This window comes from Euphorbia lathyris, chromosome 3 (assembly GCF_963576675.1).
Source record: "Euphorbia lathyris chromosome 3, ddEupLath1.1, whole genome shotgun sequence".
NCBI classification, from domain to species: domain Eukaryota; kingdom Viridiplantae; phylum Streptophyta; class Magnoliopsida; order Malpighiales; family Euphorbiaceae; genus Euphorbia; species Euphorbia lathyris.
The window spans coordinates 71913153-71924365 of record NC_088912.1 but is presented as its reverse complement, the minus strand read 5'-3'; the positions used below and the strand labels follow the sequence as shown (position 1 = coordinate 71924365).

Sequence of the window (11213 nt, the reverse complement as noted above, 5' to 3'; positions counted from 1 at the left end):
AAAAAAAACTGTTGTAATCCATCTTCATCATTTAAGAATATATTTTCTGCACATAGTGTTTACAAAATTACATGTAGTGTAAAGGACGTATTGATTCTTAAAAACAAAACATTTTTAGTAATTTCCACAATGATATTTTGGGCCAAGAATATAAACCAAGCCCAACAGAAAAAGTCATTTCTTGGTGAATTTTCGAGCCTATCTCACGCAAGCCAATCAACTTGTTTTGATCCAAGACCCGAGCTCAATCAAAATCTGAATTGCACTTTCTCTAAAAATGTTTGGTTCCATCACAAGATTCACAGCATGTTGATATTAGTATCTTGTATATTGCATTTGATACAACCGGATCATTACATCTGTTATACAAGCTGTTAGCTTACTATCAAACTGTTTATGACTCTGGTTAACTCAACTCATAACTAACCTTCTTTACATCCAGAAACATTTTGTATACATATACGCTCTCTCACAATCAATAAGCCATAAAAGAATTGTTACCGCCTCTGGAAATTGAACATTTTTATAGAAACTGCAAAAGTGAAAGCGAAAAGCACTACAAATCCTAGAATAATTACTGCAACTACTCTCACAAAATCATGTCTGAAACCAAAGTAATCCCTCACAAACTCATCTACTGTTAAACCTGTTTCAAGTTTCTCTTTTACATCTCCAAATTGTGATGCAATCAATCCGTACAACGTCCAGGCTACCGGGCATATATAGCAGTACCATCTCCACCACACTGGTGTTCTCTGCACAAACAAAACATAACTTAACATCAAAACTGTGCACTACTAGAGAACTAACTATGGCACTTGTGTATTTGCCCCTCAAAAATGAACTAACTTACAGGCCGAGGGATTACAAAACCCGAAAACAGATTCCAAATTGCGTAAAACGCAGAAGATATTATGCTCGCGATATGGTGATTAGGCGAGACAGCTACAACCATCATGCCGTAGAAAGTGAAGTAGAGTAATGTGAAGTACATGAAATACAGATACCAAAAGAACTTCGAGGCACTCCATTCATATCCATTCATTGAATACACTATTACACCATATACTACAGCTTGCACAAAAATATATGGAATCTCGATCACAACCTGCGCGAAATATATCGAATCAGTCCATTGAATCCTGACATTTTTTGTAGTGCCTTGAAGTTTTTACCTGTGCAAATGCATATGGCAAGGCTGAGTACATGCCAGCAGCTCTTTCTCTATAGAACACTGTTCGTTCAACAGCTACTATTGGCTGCACAGAAGATGCATTCTGAATGCCTAGGAATAAAACCGCAGTGTACATTGAACCCATTGCATTAAAAAGATCTTGTTGCCTAGTTCTGCAAATTTTTTTATGAAAGTGAAATTAGATATAAAATAGATTGATGCTGTCACATTTTAATATTTTTTGTTCTACTAGTTATTCATGAGTTGGAGCTTACAATTTGGAGTCTAGATTCCAGAACATTGTTCCAAAGATCAAACCCATAAAAGTTGTGAATATTAATCTCACAGCTGTGTATGGCGGATTTCGCCAATAAGACAGATTTTGCTTCCATAAGCATGCTAGGAGTTGGTCAAAAAATGACAGTGAATATTGACTAGAAAAATGGAGGTCCTTTGAGCCTGGAGTAGGCTTGCCTAAGTCCTTAATAAGTGCCTTGTTTCTCCTGTAAATTTTGTCTCAAGTATTGTTATAACAAAAATTTGAACTTGAGCCATAAATTAAGTAGTTCAACCGATTAATTACCGGTATAACTCTGAGTTCTTATAGATGTCAGAAAAATCAACCCCCAAAGCTATCTCTTGTGCTGAACTTGTAACTTCCAGCATCCAAGTTGCTGGATTATAACCATCTTTTATTTTGCTTACTCCTTCAATTCCCTTGATTTTTCAACATGTATCAACGGATTAGTATAAAGTAAAATTTGAACAGTCTGATTGTCCAATCCATAAAAGCATACCTCAAAATACTTGATTAGATGACAAGAATGGCGGCCTAATGGACCGACATAGATCTCTTGTCCACCTCTTTTCAGGAGGAAAAGCTGATACATATCCCAAGTTAACAGCTAATCATACAAAATGGACATAATATTATCACAATTTAACATTTCTCACCTCATCAAAAGCTTCGAATATGTCGATGCTCGGTTGATGAATGGTGCAGACAACTGTTCTTCCTGTATCCACAGTGTTTCTAACAGTTCTCATGACAATTGCAGCAGCTCTTGCATCTAGTCCTGAAGTTGGCTCATCCATAAAAATGATTGATGGGTTTGCAACTAGCTCAACTGCAACTGTTAGACGCTTCCGTTGCTCAGTTGATAGACAGCTTACACCAGGCAACCCGACTATTGCTTCCCTTATTGGATTCAGCTCCACAAGCTCCATCACCTGCTCTATGAACATCTGCACCATTATCACAATGTCAACTTAAATTCTTTGTTCTTCTTCCGGAGGCTTTTTGTTCTGATGTTTACCTTTCTGGTTTCGGCATCTACTTGAGGAGACAGACGAAGCCAAGCTGAGAAGACTACTGACTCATAAACAGTAATATGTGGAGAGTGAATGTCTGTTTGCTCACAGTATCCGGAAATTCGAGCAAAAGTTTCTTGCTTCTTTGCATACCCAGAAATTATAATGCTCCCCTCAATGTATCCCCCAGTTTTCCGACCGGCTAGAACATCCATCAGGGTTGTTTTACCAGCACCACTTATACCCATTAAAGCAGTGAGAACACCAGGCCTAAAATCTCCACTTACACCATTCAAAAGTACAAGTTTATCTTCATGAACACCCTGGTTTTTCATTGCCTGCAAAATCCAATCCAAAATATGACTTGCACTTCCAAATTATATCCTTGAGATAGGATATATTATTACCTGTGGCATGTCAACAGAGTATACAATGTCATCGAACACGATGGAATGTGGTTCAAACGGAAGAACCATTCCTTTTGTATTATTGTTAAGTGAAGATGTAGGTGTTTTGCAGCTTCTCCGGCTCTTATCATATTGGTCATACACTATATCAGTTTCATGTTCTTGAGATTCTTCCAAAGTAACAGCTTGAGGCTTGTCAAATGCTGCACAACATTAAAAAAACAAGATCAGTCAAAAATCAAGAAAGTGTTTGTCTATAGTTAGATATACCAATTACCGACCATCGAGAAAAGTTAGAGCCAGAACGTAGAAGACATTGTAGACTAATGCGAATCCAAGCATTGCCCCAACTCCTATCCAATACCAATATGCTTCTGTGAAGAACCCACGAGACTTCAGGATTTCGAGTCCTAATGGTTCTGTCGAGTTTGGAAGAACCTTTTGACAAGAAATCAAACTCCTATTTCAGTTGATAATTTAAAGGAAATTCACAGAATGCAGAAAGTAATTAGTAGTTTAAGCTTACATGACTCCAACTATGTCCAAGGAACTCATTCACAACAATTGCATTCTGCCCATACATCATTGGGGATAACCAATACCCCCACAGCCACCATTTCTTTATCTGATCTGCAGCATTAATCAAAGAACTAAGTACTAATCTGCATTAATCAAGGAACTAAGTACTAATCTGCATTAATCAAGGAACTAAGTACTAATCTGCATTAATCAAAATTAAGTACTTATCAAAACTAAGTACCTCGAGATAAGATGAATCCACCCAAGACAAAAAGCAACAGAAGTACGAATGAGCCAAAGGTGTTAGCTACAATCATATTCCTACCAACTGCAGCAATACATCGGAATAATCCAGAAGCCATCTGGTTAATTAATATGAGCAAGAGATACTGCTTAAGCAACCTGTAGAAGTGTGCAGAACCTTTCAATTTAAATAAGAAACTTCAACCTCCATAACAATCTTAAAAGGCGAATTACCTTCCGACATTTGGATCAAATCCAATGACATAGTATGTAATGAATGTCAAGATTGCAACTTCTATGAATGTGATTGGGATTTTAAGGATCCATGTAGGAAGTGCATAAGCCCAAGCAGGATAAAATTTGAGGTCTCTTTGCTTGTAGAACACAGGAAGCTTAAATAGGGTCATTGGAATCTCTGCCATCCCATTAAACAATACAATAATAGAAATGAAGAACAAAGCACCAGCATATAATCCTCCATCAATAACTGAATCTCGGTGCATCTCGGTCCGAAAGAAGAGTGTCATTGTAGTTACAGCCATCATTATCAGCTAATGGCAGAACATACTGAGTCAGAAATAATAAAAACTATTCTTGGAATCTTACAAAAGATTGATGCTTAGTACCTGACAGAATTTAAATATGTAGAAGAAAGAGTTCCTCTTCATGAGTAGGAACTCCCTGGAGAAGCAAGCCTTGAGTAGCTCCTTCTTGTTAACACCATACTTGTTGGTTGTCAAAGCAGCCGGATGACTTTTGGCCTTATCAAATGGCACTGAAAGCTCGTCTCCAAGTTTCCTTCCAACATGGAATGACTCGAATGCCTCCGCGAATTCCTTCACAGTCAAAAATCTGTACGGCTCATCTTTCCTTGCCCAATATTGCATCTGATCTTTCCTTGATGTCACCTGCATAAGCAATCATTTCATTATTACATGAAACACTTGGTTTGTATACAGAACTGGGGACCATTTCTTGATGCTTACTTCTTGCAAGAAATCCGCCACGCCTTTTCTGTCAGGACATTTGAAACCCATGAACTCGAAGAAGTTAAGTACTTGTTCACGAGGACCCTGGTATACTATGAAGCCATCGGAGAGGAGAACAATGTCATCAAACAAATCATAAGTCTCCGGAGCTGGCTGAAGAAGCGAAATGAAAGCAGTTCCTTTAAGAATTTGAACATATTGCTTGAGTGAGTTCACAATCTGGTATGTTGTAGAGCTGTCCAAACCAGTAGATATCTCATCCATAAACATTGCTGAAGCTGGTCCAACAAGCATCTCACCTGCAAATTTCATTCGTTTAGAGATTTCAATCCCAAATTGTAAATAAAACATCCTTATTTAATGTTACAAAAGCATCATTCTTTTTGTTTACCAGTTGTTACACGCTTCTTTTGACCTCCAGAAATGCCTCTTAGCATTTCATCCCCTACAACTGTATCTGCACACATTTCCAGTCCTAAAACCTGTAAACCATGACATTAAATGTTTTAATGACTTAATCTTGGTAAAAAAGCATCATGTGGTCCTTGATTATTCTGATTTTGATGGATTGAACCCAATCTTTCATTTCAATACATTAAGCCCCTAATGAGTAGAAAAGTCAGCTTTGAACATAAAACTCTAACATAGCCTATTCATTTCATTTGCTTTCCAAACTTACATTTTAACAGTTGGGAAGCTGTTCTTTTATGTGTGATGTGCTCTAGATAATGCAATTTCAGACAATTATGAAAAGAGTAACCCTCTTTTAAATGAATTAAATGTTCACATGTAACTAATTTAACATGCAAAAGCTTAATGTGACCAATAATAAATGATGAGGGGTCTGATGTTTGGAAATAAAAGATCAGGCGCTCAATCCACCAAATTCGGAATGAGCATGGTCTTTGCCTATAATCTTTGTTCCACTTTGTGTTGCTGTTAATACTACCTTTAAAACATAATCTGTGATGACACTGGCCTCCTGATCTCCTGCTGCTGCTGCCTGTAAGAATAATTGAAAAATAACATGACTCAATACTCAAGCACAACCGCTGTCATTATTCTTCCATGGAAACTTTTAATTTAGTTACCTTCATGAAGACATCAATATCAGGATCAGGCTTGATGTTTGCTTCTTTTTCCCTCCGTGATAGCTCGGCTAACAAATCTGCGAGTTACCAGTTTCTGCTCAGACCATGTATGGAACATGACTCCAAAATCTGGAGAAAGATACTAATTTATTGAACTAACCATAACGGGTTCCAACCCCTTGACATCTAGCAGAAAAGGCCAAAGTTTCCCTGACAGTCATTTCTGCTATATGAATGTCATGTTGACTGATATATGCAGCAGTTCTTTGGGGAATAAACTCATCCAATTCGTGCCCATTGTAAGTCACCCTGCCTGAAAACTGCTATAAAAAACTAAAACATAAAAATCTCAACTTACAAATCACAACAAGATTAATTTAATATATACCTTTAGAGAATTATCAAGCTTTCCAGCCAATGCCAACAAGAGTGTTGTCTTTCCAGAACCAGGCGGACCCAAAAGTAGTGTCATTCTGTTATACAACATATAGAGGTACAACTTAGAAGTGACAATATATGACATTATAATCAGATAATCAGATTCCATCAATGTGCATTAATTGATTTTACCTTGATGGCTTGATGATTCCACTCACATCCTTAAGAATCTGCAGATGCTTCTTTCTATTTGATAGAATGTGGAAGAAATTCAACACACCCTAAATGTTGAATTCAAAAGATAAATCAAATCAATGAAAATTGAACTTGATATATGCTTGAAGTCTAGGCTAGGCTAGGGTGTTTACCTCTAGTACATTAACAGAGAAGTTAAAGAATGTAGGCAAAGCTCTGCTTCCTACATGAGCTTCTGCTTCAACAGCTAAATGCTCAAACCGGATTTCAATTGTGGGAATATTTATCCCAACTCTGAAACACACAAAAACAGACAACGTTCAGAATCAGAACAGGTATTGAACATTCTTCATTAAAATTCAAATTCTAATTCTGTACCTATCGATACGATCCTTGAGCTTCAACAAGAACTTCTCGTTATCTTCTTCTGTAACTCTAACCAATCTCTCAAGCAGATTCTTTCTTTCTTGCAAGCCAAGATTACGGACATTGATTTCAGTTGCTCCATCTGTTAATGTAGTCAATAGGCCTTTCCTCAATCGATCAAAAGTGGGCAATTTCTCAAGTGCAGCCCATTTTAAAGCTTCTTCGTCATCTTCTTCTCGGGAAGATTGGCCAAGCATTTCTGAAGCGCCATTGTTGTTTCTCCATGACATAGAATTGCCTTTTCTGAAACTGTTACCAGCACTATAAAGATCGGCACTTTCCATCTTTTGAACAAATGGGTATGGAGTTGGACTAACTCAATCAAACATCACATGAAGAAGTAAGCTGCATTCATATATATGCAACAAATATAGGGAGAGTTTGTGTTTTTGTTTGCATATATATTAAAGGAATATGAAATGCTATGCAGGTGTAGCGTAAGAAATTTGGAAGTAGGTGTACTCTCCAAATCAATGGGGGGAAAAGTGACAAGTTTTTCAATTTTTGGGTGAATAGATGTTCTTTAGCTTTTCTGAGAAGAAGCAAAGTTAGAGCAGTCTTTCCGCCATTAAATAGTATAAACTTCTGCTCGTCTCACATTGTTTCTTTATGTCTACTTTGTGCCTTTTTTTGGAAAATATAAGTGAAAATTCTCATGTTAGTTCAGTTCAGACTGTTCACATGCTCTTTTGTAATTTGATATATAAAAGGGTGAAAATGTATTTAGAAAAAAATAAAGAATGAAACTAAAATAACTAATAAAATATCAAACTTTATTTACCAAAAAAATAAAAATCAAACTTTATCCAATTGGATTTTGTTACCATTATAATCACACTTGAAATGAGATAATGGGTAATCTATTTGGATTTTTTTTTTAATTTTTAATTGTAAAACATAATATGGTAGGAGTAAAAAATATACTTAAACTAGAGGTGTAATATATAGGAATTCTAGCTAAAAAGCATCCATTTATTATAGGATTAAACACATAACCGATATCGTAAAAAAAAATCTTAGTTATATTTAAGAGGAAGAAGGTGTTGTGTTTTCTGTACTTATGGCCTTTATTTAGTTACTTATTAGTTTTTTTTTTTTTTTTTTTTTGAATCATGCTCATTTGGCTTTTTAAATTAAGATTTTAAAGTCAATTAGAACCTTAAACTATCAAAATTATTAATCAGATCTTTGAACTAACCAAAAATCATTGATTAAGTCCACATTCTAAACAAAAACATCAATTGAGGCCTCATTGAAAATCATTCGGTTGAACAGTTTCATATCCTCTTCCACAAACTCATTTTGAACAGTCGTTATCAAATAGTCACTGTTTCTAATTTTAGAATAGAATGAGAACTCAATTGATGTATTTTTTCTTAGTTCATGGACCTGCTTAATGATTTTGATAGTTTAGAATCCTAATTGAATTTGAAACTTTAATTTTGAAACCCAAATGGATGTAATGTCATTTTTTTCTATTTCATTACATCAGTTATTTATGAAAAAAAAAATTATGTATTCCTTTTTCGAATTCAGCACGAACAAAAGTAGCTCACGATTAGTGTAACATAGATTATTAGTATGATCGATATAGATATGTTTACTTAGAAGGGTTTAGTGGTGAATTTCGAATTGTAATTACTTTTTGCAAATATGGATTTATGGGAAGTATTGATATTTCATTATGTGTTTTTTTTAGTTTATCTTTATGGATTTTTTTCTTCCTTTGCGTTTCCTTTGCTGATTTTGTTTATTTGTCATCTATAAAAAATATTCATTTGTTCCTTTTTCAAGTTCAGCACGAATGAATATGGTTTATCTATACAACTCACGGTTAGTGCAATGTAGATTATTATATCAATAAAATTTGTTTACTTGGAAGGGTTTCAAATGTGATTTTCAATTGCATTTGTCTTTCTGCGGATCTAGATTTATGTGAAGTATTACTATATCATTCAATGTGTTTTTTTTACCCTTTATGGTTTATTTTTCTCTCTTTGTAGATTTTATATCGGTTATAGTCTAGATTTATATGAGATTTTTTTTTATCTTCCTTCAAATTCTATTCTCTACTGATTGTAAAACCTAAAGACTCCTTTAAATCTAAAGACTCTTTCAAATTTAACTTCCTTGATTAGTATATGTATATCATTAGATATAAATCTAAGAGTAAAACTATGATTGAACTTCTAAGAGATAATTACAGAAAATGCTCTGAAATCTAAAAAGATAATAACAAGATATATGGAAAAGATATTAAAATATTAAATATTAATTATAATATTATCTCTAACACCCCCTGCAAGCCGATAGCGAGAATGAAATAAAAGTCGAGATCCAAGTAGGTGAAATCGTGTACTTACCAGAGCTTGGTAACTGCATCAGCAAGTTGATCATCTTTAGGAATAAAGTGAACCTGAATAAAACTTGAGTTGACTTGTACTAAAAAAAGTGATAGTTAAGTTCAATATGTTTCATCCGAGCATGAAATACAGGATTGCTAGTGAGATACATAGTACCGAAATTATTATACTATAATTGCATAGGAGTTGGAATGGGATAACCAAGATCAGTAAGCAAAGATCGAAGTCAGAGTAATTCGGTCATCGCATTTGCAACCACTTTATACTCACTTTCTGTAGAAGAACGAGCTATGGTTAGTTGTTTTCTGGTGTGTGCCAAAAGATAAGACTATTCCCAAGAAATACACAAAATGCACCAGTGGAGCACCGATCATCCGAGCAACCACCCCAATCCCTGTCGGAATAACAATGAATATGTGTGAGCGCCTTGAAACCCGTTTATCTTTTTGGTATTTCGACAAAAGGGTTTCTGTTTTTACATTACACCACCACCTACTTTTTTTAAGAATAACACGAGGTAGAATCCGAGCCACAACATGGGTTGAAAATCATCTTTTCTTTAGGTTGTCACCGATCGGCTACAGCCTGTTGTCGATCAGCAACGGGTCTTTTACTTCCAAAATTCTATTATTTTATAAACGGTTGATACTGCCAATTTTGACACATTAGTAGTCGACGACTACAAGCATCGCCGATCGGGGACGTATATAGTTTTCCAGCAGATTCTTTTTTTAATTTGGACAGTTTTCTGCCTAAAATCAGATAAAATGGCAGAAAATTGCTAGAGACGGATATGAGAATTTTTTTAGAAAAGAAAAAAGACAAGAAAAGAAAGAAAAATAGTGAATAAGAAAGATTGGGAAGGATTTTTTTAGGGAGATTCAAAAGAGTGAAATACATAAACATTAGTTATGTAAAACAAATATGAGTCAAGATCTGACAGAGAAATCTCTGATGCTCAGGTTAGTATAGGCTTTGAGAGAATAGTCGATAAACAAAGCAACAATAATCTCAATTTGAGTAGAATGTGTGTACCTTGCGATTTAGGACGAAATTGAATCTAAATATATGACTACTGTTGAAACACCTTTCCACATGATTTTGATTTGACAAAATTATTTAAGTTAATCCATGATTAAGGGGCAATTAAATTTAAGTGCTTTGATTTAATTGTACTAATATGTTTGTTCAATGTTGAGTATAAGTATAAATGAAAACAGAATCAAAAAGTAAGATAGGACGAAGTCAGCATGAGAATATAGCACAAGCTGAGTGAAGTGCAACTCAGCATAATAGAAGAAAAGTCATCTTCAGAACAAATACTTAAAGATGAAGCTGACCAAAGAAGTTGAGTGGAACGCAACTCTGTATCAAAGAAGAGAAGTCTTCCTCTAAGCTAATGCTTGCAGACGAATCTGACCACGGAAGCTGAGTAAGAATATGACTCAGAAACAAAGAACAAAAGCAACGTCAAAACGGTCAAGCTGAGTGTTCGTCAGGACAGCACGAATGATCCGTTTGCTAGAAGACAAGATCCGACAACTGTCTGCACCAATAATAGAAACCTTGGAATTACGCACAGAGTCAATTTCAAGATGCATGGGTCAACTGCTCGTTAGCTAAAAGACGAACTGGCACTAGAAGACACACCTGCGGGAAGAAGACAAGTCTGACGCCTGCGGAACTCAGACGATAGGATTGGCCTGCAAATCTGAAGCTGACCAGAACATGTCGCTAGAAAAAGCCATTTGAATCCAACGGATAATTCCAGATTCAAATCATTACATCTTCAGACCTCAACTATAAAAGGATAAGTTCATTCTTGGATCCTTTGCCGATTGCTGAAAAAGAAAAGAGAAAAAGAGAATCATAAAAAGCACATTCAAACAAGAAAAAGATCTTACACCAAACTTCCATTTCTGTGTAAAAGCTAGATTGATTTTGTAATCATCTAAAGTGTTCTTCATCTAGAAAGAACAAGTTTGTATCAATTGTAAAATTGAGAGAGTTGTGCTGAGTACTCGGTTTTAAGTACTCAGTGGTAGAGAAATATGAGTGTTTGGTTATAGCGCTCAGTAGGAGTTGAGTAGACGAATAGAGGAAGTTGCTCTTACATA

At 35.4% G+C, this 11213-nt stretch overlaps 1 protein-coding gene across 1 annotated transcript; it reads right to left on the bottom strand.

Moving 5' to 3' along the window:
• Nucleotides 1–7282, bottom strand: LOC136223228 (pleiotropic drug resistance protein 1-like). The gene is made up of 23 exons (XM_066011121.1): nucleotides 6686–7282; nucleotides 6481–6601; nucleotides 6305–6393; nucleotides 6123–6207; nucleotides 5895–6054; nucleotides 5735–5811; nucleotides 5593–5646; nucleotides 5035–5125; nucleotides 4641–4942; nucleotides 4281–4562; nucleotides 3889–4205; nucleotides 3653–3813; nucleotides 3419–3522; nucleotides 3174–3330; nucleotides 2893–3095; nucleotides 2491–2823; nucleotides 2129–2419; nucleotides 1972–2055; nucleotides 1758–1891; nucleotides 1450–1677; nucleotides 1176–1347; nucleotides 854–1108; nucleotides 1–755 (listed from the first exon to the last, which is right to left on the bottom strand). Exons 1-23 carry the CDS (start codon nucleotides 7015–7017, stop codon nucleotides 498–500), a joined length of 4290 nt encoding a protein of 1429 aa, XP_065867193.1. The 5' UTR covers nucleotides 7018–7282; the 3' UTR covers nucleotides 1–497.
• Between the last annotated feature and the right edge of the window lie 3931 nt (nucleotides 7283–11213).